This window comes from Falco punctatus, assembly GCF_963210335.1.
Source record: "Falco punctatus genome assembly, chromosome: 4".
NCBI lineage: Eukaryota > Metazoa > Chordata > Aves > Falconiformes > Falconidae > Falco > Falco punctatus.
In genome coordinates, this window is record NC_137583.1 from 81,729,167 (window position 1) to 81,756,872 (window position 27,706).

At 35.8% G+C, this 27,706-nt stretch overlaps 1 protein-coding gene across 7 annotated transcripts in view; it reads right to left on the reverse strand.

The window, feature by feature from the left end:
• The window catches only part of DGKB (diacylglycerol kinase beta), a 389,225-nt gene that overhangs the window by 168,609 nt on the left and 192,910 nt on the right, over nucleotides 1–27,706 (reverse strand). For 6 of the 7 annotated variants that reach the window (XM_080383930.1, XM_080383931.1, XM_080383932.1 and 3 more), the window contains one exon: nucleotides 439–503. In XM_080383930.1, coding sequence (XP_080240056.1) covers nucleotides 439–503 — 65 coding nt within the window. Of the gene's footprint in view, nucleotides 1–438; nucleotides 504–6,052; nucleotides 27,595–27,706 lie in introns of those variants that run through there. The other variant, XM_080383933.1, reaches the window with a different exon arrangement.

Consider the following 27,706-nt stretch of genomic DNA (forward strand, 5'->3'; position numbering starts at 1 on the left):
AATGGCATTCACTTGCCCTTACTAAGAGTATATATGGAAAAGCCCCCTGTCAATGTACCAGTGTGCATGTGGGAATGAAACATAAGGATCACCATCTGCAGCTGTCTAATAAGCATTCTTCAGTGCCTAATGGCAAAGTGTCAATTCAGGGATCCTCAGATACCACAATGCATCATCTTCATGGTAGTTTTACAAGTCAAACATTTCACATGTGAGAACAGTTTATTTATAATGCTATTCATTTCAGTTGAAATACCAGATATAAAATAGTTACGCTACAAGCAGTCTGGGAGTATATACGTAATATAAAAAGCATCAATTTCCTCTCTTTTATAAGAATCAATATTTTAAAGGATGTGCAAAATTTAACCCCTTATGGAACATACCTTAACAACACGGAAAGAACCTTTTATTATGAAAATATTTTTAGATTCTTACCTACTGTTGAACTTCTCTGGATGTTTTTCTCTCATGATATGGAATCTGTGAGCAATTGAAGCATCCTAACAGGAAAAAGAAAACCACAATCTATTATGACAGGAAAACTGCAAAACAGAGAACCAAACCTGTAAACAAGGCATATTGTTTGTAAGGTGCTTTGTGAACTGTCATTTTTAACTAGAGCAATACTCTTACCACTTAGAAAGTTTACAGATACACTGACCCAAGAATGGGATATATCTGAACTTAATCACTTATTACATTTGCTTATTATTCTTTTCTACAAACCAGACATTGCAGTTATGTTCGCTGAAAGTGTCTTCAACTTCTATACAGCAAGTATCATCCAGATATGGTGAAGGTTTGCAGTAAGACAGCTCATGCAGTTCTTGTAGGAATGCTAAATAAAGTCTATGAAATCTTTAGTTCAGTCACTTTAGTAAAAGTGACTGATAGATTCCACATTTACATGATAGGCATACAGCTTGATACTTGCATACAGCAATTCAATAGCTTTCTGTAACATTTGGTAGAAAATGGGAGTAAATGCCATGAGAAGCCCCATTTGCTATATGTCAGGGTGTGAAATGACATGGGAGACAAAATGGATTTACATTTTAAAGACACTTGTTAATTAAATATATTTTATAAAAACATTTAATATTGTAGTAAATTATGTTTATACATTTAAATAATGTGTATGTGAAATGAAATAGCTGTATGAAATACATGTGTATAACATTTTAAAACAAATCAAACCATTGTGGTGGTGCATGTTGCTGAAAATATTTGGAACCAATGTGCTAGAATCACTTTTCACAGCATATTTATACCTCCTTTGCAGGTATGAAAATAATGTATTCCTCATTCCAGATCATGTAATATTTATTTCACATACTAATCATTAAAAATTTACAAACTGGGAATTAAGAATGTAAAAAGTTTTTTCCATCCTTTAATGTATGTATTAAATGAGGTGTGAGAGTATGCAATCTACCAACTCTTCCATCTTGCAGGAGATATGAAACACGGAAAAATTCATTTGGATTGTGTTTTTATAATTATGCTTTAAAATACTGCATATATAAGAATATAAATACAAGAGTTAGTTCAGCTAGTAAGAAATTTAAATTAATTTGAGTTTCCATGTAAATAGAGTTTGACAAAAGCAACAAATGAAACTATTACTGTAATCAACTAATTTTTTATATCAAAAAATGTCATTTACCAGCTTAAAAGATTATGGAAATATAAACCCAAAGAATCTGAGAGAAGTATTACATTCAATATGCAGTCTGTATCTAGCAACATTTTCAGGGATTTTCAAACAATGATAATTAACAATTGGGGGGGGGGGGGAACCCAAATTTAATACTTTATTGAAATTTTATATTATTGCTGATTCTAAACATGACTAAAATATTTTGTTCAAAATCATTATTTTTAAAAAATCAATGGTAATATAAATCTTAAATAAGCAAGCAAGCATTTAGTGCAGCTATATAGGTACCCACTAACAAACACGGCTGCAACACTGTTTGTCTAACATCGTTTTTTTATTTACTAGAGTCCTAAGCAAGGCGCGCTCTGGAAAACGGACTGGTCCAATCTTCAAGGTTTGGTTTATTAACTCAAGGGTATTAAAAAAAATATATGAACTTTAATATCACAGCAAAGATAAAATTGTTCAGATAAATTGACATTTAAATAAATTAAGATTATGAATAAAAAAGCAGTAAATAAGTCGTAATACTTTATACACACTCACCCTACATAAGGATATCGCATAGCATAGTATTTTTAGGCAAAACTTATGATCCCTGATCAAATGAAATCTGTAAGTGTTATCACTAAATGTATTGACTCCATCAAAATACTTGTATTCATGACTCTGTTACAAAGTTTCTAAAGATGAACATAGTTGCTTTATGCACATTACCATTACTTATTTCTTTTTCTATTGTCTTTAAGAATAGAATTGTCAATTAACGTTTGGCTGTTCCTTGAGGAAAACACAGCAAAAATCCCTAGTGAATGGGCTGGTGTTGGTCATGAAATGCCTTATTGTTCTGTCCTGTCATCCAAACTGTCACCTGAAACTTTCAGCTCTATATTCCCAAACTGCACTCATCATTACTTTAAATTTATTTTTATGTGTAATTTTATAAGGCAAATATCCACAAGTATCCAGGAGATCCCACAGTTCTCAGAGACAGATGAAATAAAGCTGACAGTAAACCCTGAGACATCACACTTCTAAAGAAAGCCTGCCAGCTGAACTAAAGTAATAACTCTGTTAACTTTAGAAAGACCCATCATTCATACTTTATCCCACATTAGATGTGCCAACATTAGAAAAGTATATTTGTTAGCAAGTTCTATATGAAAAAGAAATAAAAGGACTACTGTTGTAGTTAACCTTTAATTTTCTACACACTGAAGCAAAAGAGAGACCCAAGACAAAATGAATAGAGGAGTAGCAGCATATTTGACAGAAACTAGGAAACACTAATCAAGGACTAACTGTCTAATGAATGAAATGAAAAGGCTAATGTGCTTACTCATGCATAACAAATGTAAGGCACAAACAAGCTAGGGATCAATGCCCACTGCAGATGGCAAACAGGCAGTTGTTTCCATGCAAGGTTGACTTGATCAAAATTTTCCCCTGCCTGAACATTTTCTGATTCCAAAATGGATCAACTAATTTAATGAGCTGAGAGGTAAAAAAAGTAATACACAAAGCTCATTTTGACAGGCACAATACAAAACAGGCAGATGTCAGAATATTTCATTAAAAAATAATAAAAAATTGTTAAAAGGCTATTTTTATTAATGGAGACTGTAAACTAGAGTAGTAACTACACACAGATATGCTCAGAAGTTGGGGAGGCACTACAGCTCTGTTCAGTTTATACTGCCCAACTGCTTTTTAAACCCTTAATTCATTCCAATGAACAGAGTCCTTAGATTCCCTAGCAGAAGGACCACTTCCCAGCCATAACTCCATGGTATAGGAAAATCTTAAACCAGCCCATGTGGGTTGCATGTGAGCAAAATAAACCTTTGTTCTATGGTGGGGTGGGAGGAAGAAAAGATTAAAAAAGAAAAAAACTACACTGAGTTTTCTGTTTTCCAAAAGGCTACAATCTTTTATTTGTTAAGATAGTAGCATATAGACTAGTATAAATAAATTAAAAACAATGGGAAAAATTGAAAGTAATGGGAACTTGAGAATGGGGAGGAATGCATGTTCTCTCTTCTGAGAGCTGTAGGAATTACCGGATGCCATCCCTGAATCCTGAGGAACAACCATTAAAAATTTTGTATTTCTGGTTGAGGAGAGCAGAGGGTCCTTCACTGTGAGCTGTTTTGGCTACGTTTGATATTTGATTCATTTTAGCAGACTTCATTCAGCTATTTCATAATGAGGCATCTAGCCCAACCTTGTCAGAGGATAAAATCGTTGTTAGACCAGTAGAAAATTAATTTATTATTTGTGTCACAAACTATATTAAAATCACCTGATTAACTAGACTGAGAAAGAGAGCAATATACACATACACAGTAAGTCAAATACTGTTTGCATATTGTCGCCTTAATATGCTGACCTTTCCCAGTACCTGGTATTTTGCATGGCCAGTAAAATATGAGAAATTATTTTTGTATTTTATAATAAAATTGATGTAAAAGAGAAACCCAAGGAGTCAGTGAAGCAAACTCATGTGCTTTGTGTTGAACAGTTTTTTTTAGAAAGGTCATTTGCCAGTCAGATGCTGGTCTATAATTAATATAACCTGTGGGCATTATTTATTAATTTTTTATTAATAAATGTATGTGTCCTAGTCTGAAATAGTTTCCCAGCAGTATTATCTGAATCTAAATATTTTCTGCTTTTAAAAGTAACACAAGTACACACAAATATGCCTAAAATTTGCAAGAGCTTTATTGTCAGGCCTGTTGCAAGGTGAAAGGAGGAGAAAGATCTTATAGGATCACTGTAATATGAATCTAGCACCTTTCATTACACCCATGCTTCAGTCACAAAGCTCATTTTATACCTAAAGCATTGTAACATTTTTCACCAAAGCACCCAAGATTGGAGATTATTTTTTTTTCAGGAACACTTCTGCATTAAAATCAATGCTGGTGCACAAAGTAATGCTGAATACAGAGCATTTGAAGCAGAACCAAGTAACTAATTAGTGTGTTTCTGAGAATATTACATGAATATTTGAGTTGTATGCTAGTATTCTAAAATACTTTTTTTAAAATACACGATATTTTTAGTAATTTACATGTCATATGCAATATATAACAATAGCCTAGATTATGATGTTTTCTCTGATCTTTCATTTCACGGTATGACCATTCTAATCTGAAAAAAACTACCACATCTTGTTCTCTTCTGTATGCCTGTCTAGTTTAGACGGTTTCACTGCTGTAGTGTTTTTAAAGCAGAGATGAAGGAATGGGTGTTTCAAGAACACAAAATGCAGTTTATCCCGGTTTAAATTCTACAGAATTGTAAACAGACCCTTAAAAAAATGTACATCTATATCTCCCAAATATTCAACCTGGACATAAGCATGATGAACACCCTTAAACTGAACCTGTTCGGAGTCTGAAGTAGCTGGACTATCCTTCTTATATCTCACTCAGGTTTGTTTTAAATCCTGACAGTGAAGACAAGATAGAGAACAGACAGAGCATATCTGAATCTACTCCTAGGAAATGGAAAAAATATTTTAATTGAACTAGGACATTTCTCAAAGTGACCTGCCAAGAAGAAAAGAAGCTTAAGTTGCTACACCTCTTTAATACCTTATGATTGACTTACACACATATATATTCATCTTTTTAATGGGTATTAGCATTACCGGAAAGCAATCTGAAGCAGACTTTTCAGAGGAGTAACCTTATACATTGTGAATAACCTTATAGAAAGATTAATGCATTTAATATATATCTATCTATAAGCTTGCTGTGATTAAAATTTCCATTAAATAATAATTTTTATGCTGGTGAACAAACAAATGACCAATGTGCATGTTCCTTGGATATAAATGGTCTGATTATTTTTTTCTAAGATGTTTCTTTAATTAAGGCTTAATGGATCCACAAGGCTAGGAAGCTTAAGGGATAATTCAGCAACCTGTAATCTTTGGATCAGAATGCAAATCTAACCCGAACAACCAGTTAGCTCACATCAGTTATTAATGTGGAATAATACAGATGTACAAAAAGTATCATTGCAAATAGATTAAAAAAGGTTGCTGTAGTGGCTTAAAACTAAAAATTATTTTCTGGATAAACAAACATCCTTACGGTTATGCATTCCACTTTCTGCACCTGCACACAAAAAGCAAAAAACATAGATGCATCCTTTGTTTTAACACGTCCTACCCTGTAATAATCAAAAGTCTGAGATAAGCAAACAATATGGCTAGTATTGAACCATTAGAGGAACAAGTCTCGAAAAAAGTACTCTTGAATCAAGCTGTCATTTCATATTTGATTCCCAGGTGTTTTTGATTAAATTACACATTAATCTGAAAGGCAAAGTAAGATATCATTAAAAAAAAAACAAACAAAACTTTAATACTTTTTTGTGAAACACTAGATACTATAGTCATCTTAGTTTCTACTGGTATTCCAAGCCAGTATGTCTGAGGAAGATAATAGCTTGAGAAGGTCAGAGCAAGAGGAGATCTCAAGATCTTTTTGATACAGGTTTACTAAAAGATACTGATAATTCTCCTATAGTAAGAAAAAATCTGAAAATAATAAATATCTAAGAAACTTGTGTTCCTGGTTTTCCAAGAAAACCACAGAAACCATCAAGATAATGTGATTCATTTTGTGATATTCTTGACACCCAGCTCTCTGATGGTCATGTTTAAATACATTTCAGCTGTATACGTATTACTGTCAAGTGACAGTTCATATTTTAAATACTCATTTAAGTAGGTATTGTCTCTAAACCCAGGATGAAACATCAGTAACCACAGTATAAATGACAGGCAAAAGACCAGAGGATGGTATAGCTGGAAATTGTTACAAAATATTTGGAACAGGCCTTCAAATGTAAACGTATTTCCTTTCCCTTTTCATTCAAAATGAAATCCCTGTTGAGTTTCTGACATTATATATATCTGTAATTTGGTACTAGAATGTTTCACATAGACACGAAGTAGAAGCCATTTTGCAGGAAAAGATGTGTTTGCAAAAATAAACCACAACCCACTCCTATGTTCTGCCTATGTGTAACTCTCTAACATGTTGACACCTACACAAAATGACTAATCGCAATTTACTAGTGATCAATTCATATAGGGTAACCACATGTCCCAGCTGTGTAGGAACAGGGCCAGGGGCCAGTCCTGTAAGAGAAACCTTTGTACTAGTATCTCAAGGACTTTCTTTGAAGAGCTATTTTACTATTAAGAAACTAATATTAAATTTCTATGTCTCTATCATAATCAAATCCACTAATCACATTCAAGGCCCATCAAAGATGACTGGGAGATAAGATTATTATCAGACTAGATGACTATAGCAAACTTTGCCCCATGACCCAATACAATACAGAACTCATGTACTCTGTAAGATGAGCTCTGCCGAGGATACACTGTGTTACTGAGCACATTTTCCTTTCTTTATATTTGGCCACCCTAAATTTACTGTAACTAGAGAAGGGTTCTTCTAGATCCATGCAGAGTGTTTATGTGGTCACTAAAAAGAGAAGAAAAAAAGTGATCACATGGCAATTAGCCAACTTAGCCATATAGACAGTGTATTAAATATCTTTTATATTAGAAAGATCTCTGTGGTAAACCTTTAGTAGCATTTCTGATAACTGCTGATGGAGAACTATGTTGAAATTGTCCCAAATTATCCTGCACAATGAGTTTGAGAATAACACCGTCAAGGACACAGCTAAGATTGAAAGTCAATATAAGCAATGCAATGCAGTGGAATTGGCTGCGTTGCTTTAGCTGCTCTTCAGAAACACACAGTGATGGCTCACAGATACCTTCAGTAAAAGGCACAGAAACAGTTTACATTAAGAGCCTGTCCACCTTGAAAGGAATGCCTAGACTTTTTATGCCCAGTGCCTTTGCAGTTCTGCAGAAAGAAAAGTAATTCTCCCCCCAAAATCAACTACTAAGCAGGTTTTTCGTGAAATAATAATTATTGCCATCACACTAAAAACTTAACATAAAGAAAAAGGCATGTTTGGGATAAAGAATAATGGCTTGTGCAGTGTCTAGAAAAACTAAAGTCAACTTATTTATGGTCTTCAAACACTGTCCTAACAAAAAAACCCACCAAAACATGTACACACAAAAAATCAAAACCTTTTGGTTATTTTCATTTTGAGCTTTAAGTTGGCATTAGAGTAGTATTCTCAGGAGCTAAATTTAGGCGCCTAAACTGGCAGGATGATCTTTCTATCCTCCCAGTATGCTCAAAAGTAAAAACAAAGCTCTTTGGAAAGGTTCTTCCAAAAGGCACATAGACAAATTTCTGTTCTGGATCATCATTTGGAAATCTTTTGTTGTTAATCATACAAGAAGCTGAGCACATCTAGCTTACTAACTTTATGAAACTATGCTTGAAATGCAACAGTTTGAGCAGTCCTTCACTGGGGTTCAAGCCAAAACTTGTATCACCACCTATTTTATATGCTTATTTGCTTGATAGGGATCAAATAATAAATGTTTACCTGACTTCTCCTTAGCAACTTCCCATAACTTGTTAGTCAAAGCCTTGGCAACAGAGCCTTATAATTTTAATACATATTTATGTTATTCATTTGTTTCCATAGCAGATATTTATTTTATAAGAAGTATGCAAACCACTGAAACATCTCCCATTGATTTACACTCTGAAAGAATATTTTTCTCTTAATTGAAAAAGGTCACTGTTTTCCTCAATCATTATACTTTCAATTTGAAATTTTGATTTTTGTATATTATTTATTATCTTCCCTATGGGACAAAAAATATTAATTTATTAAAACCCCAACATACTCATAAATTAGGGCTAGATGCTAAGATTATTTAGCTACAGATGTTCTCTCCCTCTTCACTGATTCATGTCAAACTTTTTCAGATCCTCTCCCTCACATCTTTTATATACCCTCTTTACTCTTTCTTAGAGATCTAAAAGCAACTTTTTTTACTTTTGCTCAGTATCTGCATTTATTTTTGCGTTGCATCAATCAGAACATTTTCTGAATCCTATATTATTTTCTTGGGTTTTCCTTCACCTGTGTTATTCCCAACTAAGCAGACATACAGCTGCCACACACAGCTTTTCTTCATCTCCTTTTGACTCTGACTTCCATTTTAAAGTGTTTTTCATTTGGGTCAAGATTCTTCTTTGGAAAGATTTCAAGGTTGCCCTGTCTGCCTTTTCTAATTGCATTATCATTGACATTCTTCACCTTCACCATCTTCTCCATTTGACTTGTGGTAAATAAGCCAAACTTCTGGGGTATTCTGCCCTAAAAAAGGATGGTTAACATGGACATGTCTACATAACCACCTTTCTGAGACCTATTGTTTCCACCATCTCCAAATTTACCTGGGTAATAAGGCTAGACATTCAGATATAAAATCCATCAACAATGTACTGGCCTAAATGCCCTTGTTTTCACTTGGGATTTCACCACCACCACCAGAACCCCACCACCCAGCCACCCCCAAAAATACAATCAATCCTGCTTGTATGATTATGATATTAATTTTCCCCCTTGCTTCTGCTCCTTAGTTGGTTTTTTTTAATATATATTCCACTGCAGCCTGCTATTTAAACACTTGTTGCAAAGTATCTGGAATGGCGGAACAAGCTGTTTTCTCTCATGGAATTTAGGACTGCTTAGGCTCAAATGCTGTTAGTTCAGGATACTAAAAAAACTCAAGCATAGGGGTTGGGGTTTTTTGTTTGTTTGTTTTTGAGTTATGGTCCTCCACAATTTTTTGTTGCCAACCTTTCATGCAGTCTTAATCCTACTTACTCCATAAGCTGTTCTGAAGTGAGCAGCTGTAGAATATTCCAATATGGAAAGAAACCCAAGTTCTCACTGCCAAATGCCTGATGTAACATCTAAATGACTACATACCAAGTCCACGGAAGTGCCATGTCCTGAGGGCAAACTCTTTCGTCCACAGTTTGAGTGGGTGACATTTGCAAGGATATTTTGTCCTTTGGCCTTCAGTTCTTGCCATCACTTGCTGATACATCTTGGCTTGCAGTCCTGGCAAAGTGTATAAACTTCCTAATTCCCACACAGGCTTCTACAGGGGTTGCTTGAAGCTTCCTTCCTCCTTTCACCCCTACTAATCTAGGCCACATCCTCATACCAGTAAGCACCTGGGATCCAGTACAGACCTTAAGGGTCTGTCAAAGTATGAGACAGCTGTGGGAAGGCAATATCAGCAACCAAAGAGCATGCTTGTAGGCTCTAGGCAATGCTGACTTGGTGGGGGAAGAGCAAGAGGTATCTTACTCTTTTCAAGTGTTTAAGCATATGAAATATTTGTACAGCCTTTGAGGGCTTTCAAGTTCTAAAGAAGCAGCAGAAGAGTCTAATGGAAGTATCTACACATGGCCTGGTTTTCCCTAGTACTCACAGCAAATGCAAAAGAGCCAGACTGCCTTACAGCAGTGAGGTCACAGGGAAAATGGCAGAACAGTTTTGTATCAAAAGTGAGACAGAGCTATGTATCAGGTAGCTTTAAAATAACTGTGCAGCTGAGAAGCTTCCAAGAATTATGAGCTAGATTCCAAGATTATGAGCAAGTTATTCATACCAAGGCTACCCCCACCAGAATGGTTTCTATGAGTATCTAAAAGGGTACTGCAGAAACAATGAAATTAAACTGGTCATAAAGATATTAGACTGAACAGATTAGACCCTAGTAGATCAACTTGATCACACATTGGGTTTTTTTGCTACTGTTACTCAAATTCATAACTTTGAAGGTGAATGCATACTAGTCTTCATAAACAGTGCAAGTGGTCAGACTCCTTCCTGGAAAGCAAAACCAAATCACATACCAAATGGCAATGACCAGTATTTCCATGAAAATAGTAGGTTAATATTCTCTGAAATATGCCTGGTATTCAAAAAAATTAATATAATTAGTTCATATAAACAGTGTTTGCTATCATTGATCTCAAGTTAAGTAAAACCTAGGTTCTGCAGTGATGCCTACCTGAAATGCAAACTAGACTAAAAACTGGAACTTGATGTCATCTTACTGAGCATTTAGGGGCTGAAAAAGGTATTCTGTATGAGTATATAAAATCCTGCATTCCAAAAAATCATAAAGCATGCTATGGCTTATAGAATTAAAAGCCTTTTCTCAACTTAGTATTTGGTTATATGGAAAAGTGTTAAAATATGTCCAAACAGGACTGTGTCTTTATGGTAGGTGTAGTCAAATTTTGAAAAACTGATTCACATATATTTTCCTCCTGAAATAGATAAAGCTTTCTCTATACCTGATTTGAATAAACAATTTAGCTATGTAAAACATTGTACAGAGATGATCTACCCAGCATATGGCACACTGAGGTTATGCAGTACCTAGATTTGTAGTCTCTGGACATGAAAAGGCTTTGAGGTTAAATACGTATTCCACAGAGAGGTTCTATTATAAGGGTATAAAGGGAATAAATCACAGATTATTATCAGAATGTTGATACTCAGGGACAACAACAAAAGTTATTATTTTTGTACTGAAATCACTAATAATTTAGAACTGTAAACATTTTTAAACAAAACTAACACACAGTTAAAATTGGCTTCAACTGAAAAGGAAAAAACACCCAGCAACTTTAGAAACTACCCATTATATTTTTCACTCTTAAGCAATCTCCCAGCAAAATAAAAATAAAACTGTTCTTGATGTGGGAGAAACCCCTGGAAACCGCACTAAAGCCCTTTGTTATGTTTTCACACATACAGAATTTTGAACCCAAGAAATAAAAATGTCCAAATTGCTTTAGAAGTGCTGGACTGACCCTTCAGATAGGGCTGAAGAAATGTTTTTGTTGCCTTTCCCATGCCATAGATCCAAGTTTGCAGAAGGCTAGTGAAAAAGTCTAGAGAAGTGTATGATGAGTGCAACTGATAAATTCCTCAAATTTTCCAGCAAAAAAATCCCCCCTCTCAAGTGTGCACTTGCATAATGCTTTTTGCTTAACCATCTGGACAGGCTCAGTGCGTCATGGTTGTTTAGCAACTTACGGCTTTCATGGTAACTTTGAATATATTATACCAGTATCCTATTCTCAGTCTAAAATTGTTTGGGAGGTTTCTATGTCTGCATAAAACCTCCTTGCGTAAGTCCCATTTACTCAGGGTTTCCAAAACAGATGAAGTTTTGCAGAAGGCTAAGTTGTTTACACTAAATACTAGGGTACAATTCCCCAAATTAGTTATGTAGTTTACAGATTTACTCCCCAAATGATCAAACTAAGGGTGCAGCAAGCTGTATGCAGAGGCAGGAACAAGTAGGGTGGGAAAATAAATTCTTTAGTTTTTTCTTCTCTGAAGCCAGTATCTCTTGAAATAATGGTCTCATTTCAGATGAGCCACAGAATGTGAAATCACGTATGTGCAAAAGAGATATTATAAATATGCAGAAAGGCCAATCTATACTTTTCTTTGCAGGTATATCACAGTTTTAACACATGACTAGAGAGCTTTGTAATTTTGAAAATCTGCTGATATAGTGATTTTGGCTTCTGCAGGTCAGTTTGGGAGACAACTAAAGCACATGTTCAAAGTCAGGTCCATAAAATTTCGTTGCAAACAACTTGAATGGGACAGTTCCTCTGAACCAGGCCAGATAGTTACGCTATAAATGTGTTTTACACAGAAAACCACACTGTTTTTTGATAACAATAACTCAATTTGTTTCACGAGATAGAAGTCCTAAATAAATTTTTGGTCTAAATGAAAGCCTAATCAAATCATCCTTCAACTTTTTACCTTGTAACCAGCAATGCAGTAGGCTGAAAGCTGCTCCTAGATTTGCAAATCAAAAAGCACCTGTTTGTAAAGTGCTGCTTTGCTCAGCTACTTAAATAATGTAATCAATACAAAATGACAAGCTAGTATTCCCAAATTTGCTGCACAGTAAGCAGACACTTGTCTCGCCAATGTTTGTAATAAGTAATCCTTCTAATTATAGCTAAGACAAATGTAGTTAATATTAACTTTTACTCAAGCATAAATATAACATTCATATGACATAAGAAGTTATCTAGAAGCAAGAACATTTTAATGGTTATAACTACTTTGTATAATATTAGCATTAATAAGGGCAATGTAAATCAGTTAAATTCTACTTTTGCTAGTGTTTTAGTTTTGCTAATGAACAATTAAAGCCTATGAAAACTTATGCAATTGTCCTGGTTTCAGCTGGGATAGCGCTAATTTTCTTCTTAGCAGCTGGTGCAGTGCTGTGTTTTGGATTTGGTGTGAGAACAATGTTGACAGCACACGGATGTTCTTGGTCGTTGCTGGGTGATGTTTATATTAAGTCAAGGACTTTCCAGTTCCTTGGGCCCTGCCAGCGAAAGGTCTGGAGGAGCACAAGAAAACGGGAGGGGACACAGCCAGGACAGCTGACCTGAACTAGCCAAGGAGGTATCCCATCCCATATGACATGATGCTGAGTATATGTAAGCTGGGGGAAGAAGGAGGAAGGGGGAGACATTTGGCATTATGGTGTTTGTCTTCCCAAGTAACTGTTACACATGATGGAGCCTGGGTCTCCTGGGGATGGCTGGGCACCTGCCTGCCCATGGGAAGCGGTGAATGAATTCCTTGGTTTGCTTTGCTTGCATGCATGGCTTTTGCTTTACCTGTTAAACTGTCTTTATCTCTACACATGAGTTTTTTCACTTGTACTCTTTCGATCCTCTCTGGCATCCCACTGTGGGGAAGTGAGCGAGCACCTGTGTCAGACTTGGTTGACAGCCAGGGCTAAACCCTGACAGCAATTTAAAGATCAGTGCAAGCAAAATGTTTCCAAACTTCTGGAAAAGTCTGAAGCCAGAATTTAATCTTTCTTTCAGTTTCAGTTATGTAGATGGTATTCAAGGCCATTTTCTACCCAGATGCATGAAATATACTATTGAGACACACTTTTAAGGACAACTTGGAACATAACAGACATTTTTTTCTGACAAAATGAAAGTTGCAGTTCAAGCTGCCATGACTTTCCAAAGAAATGAATCCATGGTCAACATTCCCCAAAGGGGCATTTCATAATGGTCTTCATTTATACATTATCTGTGACAAAAACACTGTTTCTGGAATAAGAAGCATTTTTTGTCCTTAGTTTTCTTTCAGTAAAAATACTTACATTGTTTGAAATTACTGAAGTATCATCTACAGCAATTTCAGTGTAATTGCAAAAATTGTAAATAATACTTTCTGAATTATGGATGGAATTTTTAAAAGGCTTCCATTTTTATAGTCTTTTGAAAGGACAATGAAATCTATAAAAAATCAAGATTACAATTTCAGCATTTAAAATCTACACAAAGTAATTCAAACAAATGTTATGACATTTAAGATAATTAAACCCTTCATTTATGCCAGTGTGTCCTACTTCACATATAAGAAGTCAGAACAGATGTCCAGATATTGTAACGTCAGAAGAAAGTTAGGGCATATCTTGATTAATACCCTCAGAGCAGTCCGTGGTGTCTCTTTAAAACTGGCATGACTTACTTCAAAACATCTATTCAAAATCCATTCTAGGAAACGCAGCTAGACAAAGTGTTCCCAAGACAAAAGGAAAACAATAAAGCTCTGTATAACCCTTTTAGCAATGTAAGCTGCATATTATCGACAGACCATTCATTGCAATCAACAAATGATTAATTGCAAATTTGTTGCTAAATTGACCACGAAAAAGACAAGCTTCAGGGTACTGTTAAAGAGGAAAAACTTATGTTAAAAATTATTGGAGACTTTTTGTAGTGAATTAATTCTAATCGATACTCTTGTTGACTACACAGTAGAATAATGACTTCCTTAAATAGCATATGTACCCATTATTGTAGACATTTGAATTAATATTTAACCTAATGCCTTGCTCTTTTTTTCTTGCTTTTGAAACCAAATTTTTCTAGTCTCACCTTTAAGAACTACAGTCTACTATTAACTGCAATGTAAACCAGTTTTTTCTAATGTCTAGTATCACTCATCTTGGGAGGCATAATATACAAGTAATGAAAATTTCTAATACAAAAATAATGACATTAATTTAGATTATTCATGTGAAAGTCTTCTTTTTAATTATTCCTGGCATGGATGAAATACTAGAGGCCTTTAAGCATATCTACCTTACAAACTTCTGACAAATATGCAATCACTCAGTTTCATGCATAGGTGTGCTTTCAGATTTTTGTGGTTATGCCGCTTTCCTCCTACTGTAGATTCAGTCACATAACTAAAACTTAACTTCTTAATGGTAATGATGATTTTGTTCCTATGAGGGTCATTGTACTGCTGCAAAATAGATAGCGTTGGTGACCTGGGTGGTTTTTGGCATGCCAATGTTATCTTGAAAAGTGCTTTGCTTCTTGCATTTGACCTAGAGTGTGGTTCTCAAATTTTTGTTCAAGACAAAATTCCTAATAATTTGCATTTCTTTTGATAAAGAAATAATTTAATAATTTAAATATATTCAGAACTAAGGCCCAACTTACAGTTTTGACTATGGGCTGATGCTTATGTTCAAAAGTCTCTCATCAATGAAAACTTATTAGGAAGAAAGTTTCTTATAAATGCAGAGCTGACCTATTTTTATTCTTTTATATTTTTTCTTTGTAATATTACAGAAATATTTTGTTATGAGAATCTATTGGATAACTTATACTATGGCTTATGGGTTGCTTTTTTTTTTTTGGGGGGTGGGGGTGGGGGAGAAATTTTTTTCCGGGCACTAGAAATCCTTTTCTTCTACTTCATTACTAGCACCTCTGCAATGTATATATAAAAGAGAAAAAAATATATACACACCCCCACTCCTAAAGAAACAAATTTGAAATGATTCAAGTCTCTCTAAGTCCAACGCAAATGATAAAATTATCACCTAAAAAGCAGAAACAGACAAGCTAATGAAACAACTCAGAGCTGAAAGTAAAGCTGTTGACAAACTGATATGAGTTTTTAAATGTCTGTGCAGGACAATTTTTCCCCTCATTAAGATTTCTGCTTTAAAGGTCTTTCAATTATTGTTTTCTTTGAGTAACTTAGATTACAATAAGAATCCACAATACCTAGCTTTCAGATGCTTAGCTGAAGAGTAGAACCGAACCCCCAGAACTATACCCAAAGTTCTACCTTACCAGGTGCTTCAAAACTTGACTCAAAATCCAGCATGTTTTATGACTCATATATATCTGGCCATACCACTATGTCCTCTTCACTCCAGTCTTCAGCAAAGTTCCTTCACTGACTTGGTACCCAGAGACCTGCAAGGAGGCACTTATGCCTGTTCTTTAAGAGAGCTTAGCAGAATTTATAAAGTACCTCCATCTAGTCCCAGTGTCTTGTTTCCTGTTAGGTTTTCAAGAGGATTCTTGAAGCAAAATTTAGAAAGGCAAGCATGAAATGATACGATACTCAGAATACTCTTTCAGCCTCCAAGTAAAAATTGGCTTGGAAACTGAGCTGACAGAAACGTCCTGAATGTCAAAAAAAGCAAATGCAAAGGCTTGCATCTGGGGTGGAACAGTGCAACAACACCAGCTGGTGCTGGCTGTCTGGGAAGCAGATCTGCAGAAAAGGATCCAGGGGTCCTTGTGGTCAATAAGTTGAACATGAGTGACCAGCGTGCCCTTGCAGCAAAGGCAACCAATAGCATCTTGGGCTCTATCAGCAAGAATGTATCCACCACGCACAGGGCAGTGACCGTTCTCCGTTCTTCTAGCATTTTTGAAACCGCATTTGGAACACTGTCCAGTTCTGGATTATCCGTTACTAGAAAGACATGGGTGCACTAGATCATGTCCAGTAGAGGGCCATCGAGCTGTTCAGGGGCTGCACCACATGCCCCTTGAGGCTGAAGCCACCCGTTCAGCCTCAAAGATGTTAATGGCAGACTTTATTGCTGTCTACAGCTACCTGATCACAGGATGCAGAAAAGATAGCCAGGCTCTATCAGAGATTCACAGTGATAGGATGAAAGGCGACAAGACACTAGTCAAACACTGCCCAGACAGGCTGTAGAATCTCCCTTCTTGGAGGTATTCAAGATTTAACTAGAGAAGTCCCTGAGGAAACTGACCTGAGTAGACTTGCTTCAAAGTAGGTTTTTCTAGAGACTCTCTAGAGGATCCTTCTAATCTGAATTACTCTCTGAGGGCCAGTGGTCTCTGTCGAATAGTCCTTACTGAATGTCTCTTCCATGAATTTCATGGTCTCTTGAGCCCATGCAGTGCAAGCACCTTTGGAGGAGTTCTGCAGTTTAATTACATGCTGCATAGAGAAATGCTTCCTTTTGTTTGCACTGAAGCTGGAGCCTAGTACCTTCATTTGATGCCTCTCAGGTTTTATACTGAAAGAAACAGCAAACAAATTCACCGGCTACCCTCTCCTCCTCACTCATGATCATATAGACCCTATCATCTTTGCTGTTTTCTATACCAAAGAATTTAGCTTATGTAACAGTTATCCTTATAAAAGCTATTCCATATCTTTGATCATTTTTCTTGCCTTTCATTAATCTTCTTCCATTATGATACCATCTGTGAAATGAGAGGACCAAACCTACACACTAATTCAAGAAGTAGGCATACCTCAGGCATAATAGTTATCTCTATTTTCTTTTCTTTATTACTTTCCTAATAAGAGAATAGTGCTGCTGCTGCAACCTTTTATACAACAAGCTAGTCTGAAACAGTCACCCAAGAAACTGAAGACTCAGTTTCAGGTATATGCTCAGATACATTTTCATTGTCTAAACAGAGCATACATTCAGCAGGCTAAATTGTTTCCTTTATTTCTACAGGGGAAAGTCATGCTCTTATGAAGAATGGATAAAAGATCTGTTGCAAAAGAAGACAGGAGAAAAGATGAGAGCAAGAAAGCAGACATGACTGCACAGATATATGGTGCAGGTGCATGCAAGAAACAGAGAAGACTGATATAGTGGATTAATGATTAATTCATTCATTCAGAAAGCCCTGTGTTCTGGTCCATTTTATGTGGACTACTTTTATAGTATGTAGAAAAACAATTTAAATATGAAGTAGTAATAATAACAAGATGAGTCTTTACTCATTCCGGTCCCACAGGGATATTTTCCCTAAGCTTCAAGCCCATAATTATATCCTCTTAATTTGGTTGAGTATAATAGATTCAATAAAAGTTTACTTTAGACACAAGCTTAGGAAGACAGTTCCTGGGACCGTTATGATACGATGGGATAGGATAGAATAGAACAGAACAGGAATGGTTCAGTTTGAAGGATCCTACAACAATCATCCAGTCCAACTGCCTCACCACTTCAGGGCTGAACAAAAGTTTAAGTATATTATTATGGGCACTGTACAAATGTTTCTTAAATCCTCACAAGCATGGGGCATGGACCACCTCTCTGGGAAGCCTGTGCCAGGGCTTGACTGCCCTCTCACTAAATAAATGTTTCCTAATGTCCAGTCTAACCCTCCCCTGACACAGCTTTGAACCTCTCCCACACATCCAATCACTGGATACCAGGGAGAAGAGATCAGCACCTCCCTCTCAACTTTCCCTCCTCAGAAAGACATAGAGAGCAATGAGGTTGCTCCTCAGTCTCTTTTTCTCCAAACTAGATAAACCCAGGGTCCTTCGCCACTCCTCACAGGACATGCCTTCCAGCCCTTTGACCAGCTTTGTTGCCCTTCTCTGGGTGCATTCAAGAATCTTAACAGCCTTCTTAAATTGTGGGGCCCAGAACGGCACACAGAACTCAAGATGAGTCTGCACCAATGCTAAAAGAAGGTCTGTAGTTTCCCAGGTCTTCCCTCACGCCCTTCTTGTAAACTGGAATATGCTTCCTTTGTTGTTTTTTTTTTTTTTCAGGTGCGTTGGTGGGTTTTTTTGTTGTTTGGTTTGTTTTTTGTTTTTAAGCAGAAGATTATTGAGTGCTGCACTTACAAACCAGTGTTAAGGCCCTCTGTGTTCACCATTCTCACCCTGTACCATCCCACACTTTAAAAACACCCACAGCCATAGGTAGAAATGTTCTTCAGGGATATTGTCTCTAACAGTTACATACTATCCATTACAACAGCTGTGGGTTGTTTTTTTGCAAACCTGTATTGTCAAAGAGCAGCAGTTCTTTTCCCTGCAAACAAGAACTTAAACGAATAATTTGTTCTCAAAACATTAATAAAAAACACAACAAAATGTTTCCTTCTTAACTAAGAAATGAGGAAATATAGGATAGGGCTGTATTTGTAACCAAAAGTGCAAATGTTCTGTCTAGTTTTCATTAAAGACGTATAAACAGCTATAACGTGGCACAAAAACCTAAAACATTCATATGACAAAGTAGCCTCCATTTGGTAAAATGATGATTTTAAACTTAGCCTTTAAAATGTATCTTCAAAAATAATCTTTTTGGTAGAGTTTGGTTTTGGTTGTGTTTTTTTTCAATAGGAGTCCTTTGTAATTCTGATATGTAAACCAAAAAACTGACATGCTATGTGAATTGAGTAGCCTCTTTGGATTCCAGCTGGCTTGGCTGTATGCCTTTCTAATGGTAATGAAGTCACACAGCTGCTAGGACAATCAGCTGGAGTTCAGATCATCACTAGCTAAATGGATATCCACTGACTGGCTTCTTATCAGGACTCATTAAAGTTCAGCACTAGCAAAATGTAGGGTAACGTAGGTTTACATGGTTACAGCAAAGTGCCTTTTAAAAATGAACTTGTTGGAGCTGAAAAAAAATCTCTCCTTTTTCTGCCTATAAATGTTACTTTGTGCTGGTCAACTCAAGAAACATCCACTCCTGCTCTAGTGAAGTGAAAGGAAAATTCTTATTCATTTACATGGAAGTAAAACAAATGAGTTCCCAATGTTTCAGGGATTTTTGAAGAATACTGCTATTCAGAAAGCCTCAGCTATTACTTCAGAAAGCCTCAGCTAAAGGGTCACTACGTATTGAGCTACGTCCAATTTTCAGCTTAGAATGCAATGCACATTAGACCTATGAGAATTTACCAGCTTTAACTTTGCCCATCAAATTGCTAGTGTTCATGTCACATAAAATGGTGAAGTTTCACCATTTCCACAAGAGCACAATTCTCTATTATGAAAATACAAGTAGATGAAAAATATTCTTTTTTAGCCTAACAGTACTGCACAAGCTTCAGTGTGAACAAAATAGATTTCAGTATTAACTGTCTCCCCTATAGATAAATGGAAAAGTACAAAATGCGTAAATTTTTTACAAAATCATTATTGGTATCTTTTTCACTTCTATACCTTTTGTCATCTGTTTTTACTGACCAAAATTTGAATTATTAAAACTTAACAGAAAATGGAACATGCAATTGTGCTTGCTTGACATGCTAAAATGGGATAAAAGGTTTTATCAGCCTAGTGTGAATGTGTAGTGGCAGACCTTCTAAGGCATTCTCCATAGTCTTCAAAACTGATACAGTCCTTCGACAAAATTTCAGCTGTTATGAATAATGGAACCAAATGGTTTGAATCATGGGAAAATTTTTTAACTGCTCAACTAGTGAAAATTTCAGTGAGGAATAACAGCAGTCAAACAACTGAGCTTCTTTAAATTAATGACATGTTTTTTTAAAAAAATTCAGTTGGTTGGGATTTTGGTCATCAGCTTTATGAGTCACCTCACAACACAGGAGCTGCACAACATAAAATTTATAATGGACTTAAGAAGACCTTGTAGTTCTTCTGTATTATAAGGACTTTATCTTATTATCTTTATAGTGATTTATGCAAACAAGAAAAAAATCCACCCAAATTACAAGCAAACTACATCCTGCACTCCAAACACTTCTGACTTTTGATCTCTTTACTTTCCTTTTTAAGGCTTATCCAGCTCTTTTCCATTGGGTTTCCTCTAAGAATCAAAAGCCAGTCAGTATTCTTTATGTGAAACTTAGATGAAAGGCTTTGGCAACACCTTGAGACTAGAATCAGCAAAATATCATAACTCCCACTAACTGATATATGGAAACTCACCCACGTAAATGATATCATCCTGATTCAACTAAGCATGCTCAAACTAAGCAGTGACATTCATGCACAGGGAGAAGTCCATAGAAGGAAAATAACAATACTCCTACAGTTAATTACATTCAAAGATTAATAGGCAAATAATTCCTTTACACTTGCACATACTCCAAATTCTCCATTGTAGCTCTTGCTAGTAACAAAAATATTATTTTAGTTTTGATTTTAGAATGATTTTAGTTGTTATGAAAACTGGCAGGATGACAGCATTTTCTACATAAAGTCCTATATTTATCCACTGAGCTTAGGTTTCCTTGCCAATATCCTTTGGCATTTACCTACAGGAGCTACTTCTGCTGGCAAGCAGTAAGTCCATGGTTCACAGTTGAGGCTGTCAACAAATGTGCCAATTGTATGACATGGATATCTATTCAATAGAGAAGACTCAGCAGAATTATTCTATATGTTGTATAGATGTCACTTAGTGATAACTTTTGGTTACTGTATACCTTGGCTGAATTTTAAAAAAGTTCTGTTACTCATTACTTCTCTCAGAAACTTACCCCAGAAACCAACCAGCCGACCACATGTAGCAACAGTCAGTTGACCCAACTTTGTCCACTAGCCAGCACACAATTTACTATAATTTACAACTCCAACTCAAAAATCACTCATATCAGTGCAAATATTCCTATTAACTTCTGTGAGCTTTTGATCAGCTTTTATCAGCTTAAAAGGAATGAGTATTTTTTAGATAGAAAATAAGCGGAAATAATTTCAACTCAAATGACATGTACTTTGTTTCCCTTCTTTGGATTTAGAAAATGTAGCTTCAGTAGCAAAAAAGGAGTTAGGATGAGCACATGATCTTTGTCTACTTCTAGTCACTGCAGTATACAGGTACGTCCACAGGATATAACAAAGTGTTAAAGTGGTGTCCAAAAGAGAGACTTCATACAAAATAGGAGCCACTTGCAGTGTTTTGCAGTGTAACCATCTAGAGCAATTGCTCTTGGCACAGGTCTAACCAATTTGTGAGCAGGCAAAATGCCATCTGAACAGATGGCATGAGGTAGACAGCCAAATAGCCATGTATGTGCATCGGCTGTGGGTAGTAATGGCATGATTCCCAGCCATGAAGGTCTAAACAGTTGTCCATCCTGATCTTACAAGCTCATGTTTATAGAGAATTTTCATCAATAATCCAGCTTTGTACTAAATTATCTTTCAAATAAAAAAAGTTCATCATGCTGAAAATTGCAGAGAATTGAGTTTCAAGAGAATTCCTGTGTTCATTTCTTTATTACTTCATTTAACACCTTGGGGTGGGGCAGGGGGAAAGGTATAGCTATGAAAATGGGCCCCAGTTTCCCAGACCCTTTCTTCGATTCCACTTGTTGCTTGCTGCTGTGGTAATACTGTGCAGCCAAAGATCTTGATCCAAAGAGCAGAAAATTAGCCTTTGGGTAACGGAATGCCTGTGCTGCAAAACTGCACATTGATAGTGTCAATGTTCTCCTTTTTATTCCTGTTCCAAGACGATGCAAGTGTCACACAAAATAAAAGAACAAAATGTTGTTCTGCTCTGGAGATTCACAGGAATTATTCAAAGCATTATGAACACACCCATGGCCGAGTACAATCAACTGTACTTGGAGCTTTACAAACCTTATCTGTTCCCATAATCACGGAACTATAAAACAGCTCTAATTCAACTTCACCTGACATCTTTACACAGAGTGTGTCTCAGCTACATCTGAAGACCCAAACCAATATTTATCCTAGGAAAATTTAATTTGAATTCTTCAGTACTCTAGCACAGCTAATAATTATTAACCAGCTATTTTTTCAATAGAATTAATTCCTTTTCTGCTTACAAACTGCCTCAAGACAGATTAAGGTATCTTTGTGCTCATTAGTTACTGGAAATTATTTTCCACATCATTTAAGTGACTGGTTCTTTTCCTTAAATATCCACAGACTTTCAGCATGTTATGCCTAGCAGTTACAGCTCAGTTGCTTTGTGGACTGTACACAAAGGTTACAGTGACAGACTTGTAAATTCAAGTTCCAAATGACATCTTGCAAATAACTACATTTAGGTTTTTTTCTTAAAAATGCTCCCTGCTAGTAAGTGTACGTTCATGCAACATAAACGTTATTTTGCTATTTAACTTCCCATTTTTATCTATCTGAATGTTGGGGGGAAAACCCCACAAAAGACAAACACCATTCTGTAAACAGAATTGAGTATCTGAAAAAAATAAAAAAAATGTTCATTTGTTTTTTCAAACCAGTCTTCTGATGCTTACTGAACTTTATTTTCAACCAACAAACCTGGATTCTATTTCAACACCAATCCAATGGTACAAGATCTTTTCCCTTACCTAACATGCAAGGGTATAAGTTTTAAGGGAAAATGTTGCCGACTGCATTTTAATTAGTTTTACTAAATGATCCATCCTTACAATCTAAGGTGTAGATTAAGTTGACTTTGTGCAGATAACTTGGGCTGATTCAATAGCATACCTACCAATGTTCAATACAATGCGCAAAAGGCCATTGACTATAGTCTTTTAAGACATTTCTTGATGGATGCCTTTTGCATAAGCCAAACAATCTGGCAAACAAGAAGACAAATTTGGTGCCCTTGAAACAAGATCAACAACAACAAAAAGCCTACTACTTGTTTCAATAGATCAGGAAATGGCTTATAAACATCTTAGAGATTCCAGATTATCAAGGCACACAAAGCACAACAAATTATATATATTCGCATATATACAGGGACATCGCATGTTGAGCTAGGGGATAAGTATTTAGTGATGGTATCAATCCCTCCACTATAATACTTACCATAGCTATGAAAGTGAAAGCCTTTCAAATTTCCTCTTTGTATAGGGCAGCTTTAACAACACCAGATTGTGTAATATTATTCAGGAATCCAAAAGAAAGCACTTTTCTCCTAAATTTGCCCTATTTAATCCTGGAGGCCATGATGGATGTGACATTAGGAGATGAAAACAGGTTTGTCCTAGGTAGGAGGAGAATGAAAACACAGATTCATGAATGACACCTATCTTTTCAGGCTCACCAAGGAAGACCTGCAAACAACAGCACTAATTAAAATGGGAAAGAGAAACATTCAGAATGAGGACCCACAAGAAACCTCCAAATGACAGCATCTTATATCCAAAGAATACACTAAACGTATTCAACAAACCAGATAAAAAAAAAAGGCATAGATGAACTTTAAGAAACTGCTTTTCAAGCAGAAAAACTAATGAAATCTGGTTTCTTAAGATATACGTCTGTTTACATACCTGTCTGTTATGCTTAGGTACCTCTAATTCCCAAGACAACTCCACTGGCCAACGACTTGTGCCTCTTTTAGCTATTTCAAAACTAAATGTATGATAGTTAATGCACTGCTACTATGAAATAGACTGACACCTGAATTCTGTCCGCTTTTCTTTAAAGAATAGCCTCTCTCCTACACCAGCTACTGATTTTCACAAATTACAGAGATCTTCACATCTCTTTCACTTTGCTGGAGTCAGCCTGATGCTCACAATTTTACAATGTACATACTATTCGCATTAGGGAACACGTTTAAAACCAATAAAGCTGCAAAGATGGCTGAGGACAGAAAACAGAAGGAGTGAAGGAGCTGTATTCCAGAGGAATGTCTCTTGAGTTTATCCAATGGTAGAGACTGACGTTGGACACTATTCCTTTTCCAGTGATTAATCCAAATACAGACAAAAAAATCAGGAATAGGAACTGGTAAATGGAAAAAAAACAAATAATACCTGTCTTCCTATAAGAATAAGGAACTTATGTAACCCTCACATTTCAGTATAGCATTTGGCAAAACCACATTACTACCAAGTCTTGAAACTAAAGCAGCAGTTTCTTCCAGAATTTGATCATAAATTTCTATGCTGAAATCCAAGATGTGCTTACAGTGAAGGGCAGGGTGTTTTATGGTCATTTAGCACCTTCTGGGAGTTAGAAAGTACTGGTGTGTCTTTGTGACCTTGCTCAAGTCACTTACAGGGAAACTGTCAACTAAAAAAAAGTAATTCATACACTTCTGCCTCAAAATGACTTAGCTCCTGGTATTACGATCCATCTGGTATTAGTATGCATAAATCTACTACCATTAAGACATATATGAAAAATAATGTTCTCCATTTTCCATTTTGTTAATATACTGAACTTCAGAACTCTTTTCCTGTATTGTAGTATTTACATGTGTAATTTCTGTTCTCAGGTATGAGTGTGTTAAGACATCAATGGAAGATACTAAAAATGAATAAATACCTAAAAAAATGAGAACCATTTATCTTCCACAATCCTGAAAAACTACTGTAGGAGATTTAAGTACAGGTATAATGATTGAGACCACACTAATATCAGTGTTTCAAATGGTCCAGATTTGGATTTAACTGCACACTTTTTTGTATTCTGAATCTAACAAGGGGACAATTACATACTTACCTCACAAGAGGTATAATAAGGCTTAATGTTAAATGATTTAACAGCACAGAGGGAAAGGTAGGAAAAAACACTGTTCTGCTACAATCCCTACATACTGATAATAAGGTTTATATATTTTGAAGAGCAGGACATTATCTCTGCTTTGTTGCATAGTGACTTATTTTACTTATGTCAACTGAGCAATTTTACAGTATCTACTGGTTTCATTCACATCAAGAAAGAAGTGTATCAGCTGCAGTTCAGCAATGGAAAATGTGAAAGTACATTTCAACCTAAATTCTCAAGGGACTGAAAAAAACAATAAAAAATAGGGGATCTCTTGCAGCACTGCAAATCTTCACATTTCTAGGGACTTTGGCCAATACTGGGCAAAATGTGCTTGTGAGATGGATTCAAATTGGAATCTACTATTTGAGTCAACCTACAATATAATTAGAGAAGTCCTCCACACCACAGCCAAAGTATAACTTTTTTTTTTTTTTTTTTTTTTTTTTGATAATATACCTCACTGACACTTCTCAGACTCCCTTTGGAAACATATGTGCAAAGCATGGCAATAAAAGGGTTATTCAAATATCTTGCGCATCTGCTTTTGTGATTAGTATTTGAAAGGAGATGAGTGCTCCTCTTGCAAGGCACAAAATGACATGGATTATAACAGGTACTGTTAATGACAGTATATTAATGTTTAATAATGCAGAGTGATTAAGACTAGGTCTGTACTTTATTATTCTATCTTCTACATATGTCAGAATGGCTTGAATACCTTTTGGCATGATATTTAATTAAAAGTAAAAGTTAATTTTTCTCATTCACATCAGGTATAAGAGTTATTACTTATGATTACACTAGATTTCCTACAGTGACTTTCTTTGTTTAATTGATTGCTTACAGTGAGAATTAATATAATTTTATTTTGAGTTCTTTGGGTTTTCTACAAAAATGCTCAAAAGTTTCAGGAAAATTACTCTAATACCATACTAATTGATTGAATACTGTTTAACATAAATAAAAGAGGTTGTGTTTTTTTCCCCACAGAGTTGCTCACACAAAGAAATGGATTTGCAAAATTTCCCAAGTGATTTAAGAGCATATCACTCATATATTTTCCAATAGATGTGGGTCTTCTAAATGACTTTAAGTTCTTTCATCCTGCAAACCCTGCTTTCAGCTTCTTTGAAAAATCTCACAAGATGCATTTATCCCTTTATTAAAGAACCAAAATACAAAAACACCTCCAATAAAAAACCTCCTGAAAGTAAATATTTTGTCCATGAATTTCATACCCAACAAAACTGACAGTAGCAAAGCTGCAAAAAGGACTTTCTTAATACATTTAGATTAATTCATTAAAGTCCCACCAATCCCATCCTAAAATGAACCTGTGATGTTTGTACAACAATAGTCTTGCTAAATATACCAAATATGAGCAAAAAAACCCCAAACCTGACTTCAGGTCTCTGAATTTAGAAAGACTGATGCAGATAAGTACATCAGACATCTGTATCTCCATAACTCCCTGGAGCACAGCTACTAATTGTAATAAGAGAGTACAGTTAGATACATGACCTTAAATATCAAGTTCTTTCACAGAATGCCAACATAACAACTAAAACTAAGAAAGTTTTTCTAGGCCATCATCTAATGTTATCTGTGTTTCTTCAATTTCACTACAGTACATGATTTCCTGCAGATTTAGGTGCTTTTAAATTCTTGTTCTTAGGCCTTGGGTTCTATAAAATGGGAATACTATTTTCTTATATCAAAACACACTGTGAAATTATATTCATTTGCAACCATTTCTATTGCAAAGAGAGACATATAAAAGTCTATAAATAAACACCACTGCAAATCCCATTTATTCAGTGAATACTTGCCCACACTAGATTGCAACTCTGCTTCAAAAAATATGTTTGGAAGCTTAAGGGATAAAAGCCCATATGTTTATCTCCTGTATAAGAATGTGCAGAGAGGAATAAATTAGTTTAAGACATTCAAAATGGTCCAAGGGCTGATTTGGCTGCTGTATAGTCCCCTGGTCTGTGTAGCTGAAGGTGATATAGCATAAGTAGACTCAGGTAAGGAAAAAACAAGCTACAAATCCTTGCCAAGTATGCACAGAATTTTCATCTGATGTGTATCTGTGATTTACCTCCTGCCACCTTTAAGGCTTAAACATGTCTTTCCTAGGTATTGTGACATCTTATATCCATGCTTTTGTAACTTTTTTTTTTATTTTTTTTTTTTTAATAAACCTTCTTATACCATTCCGGTACTCTCTGCTTCCATCTACTCACTTGTTCCTGCTCTCTCCTCAGTTCCCCTGCACCCAGATTCCTCATGATGAGGTGGACAAGGGAATCAATTCTGCCTTTAGGAACACCATGCTGAAACAGAGGACTGGAAACCCCCTGAGAATGAACAACAAAGCAAGAGAACTAAGGAAAGGTTGATTTGCCTTCAACCATTCATGATGCTGTTGGCTTCTGCAGGTCTATTTCTAGCACTGAGTCCAATTTTGTG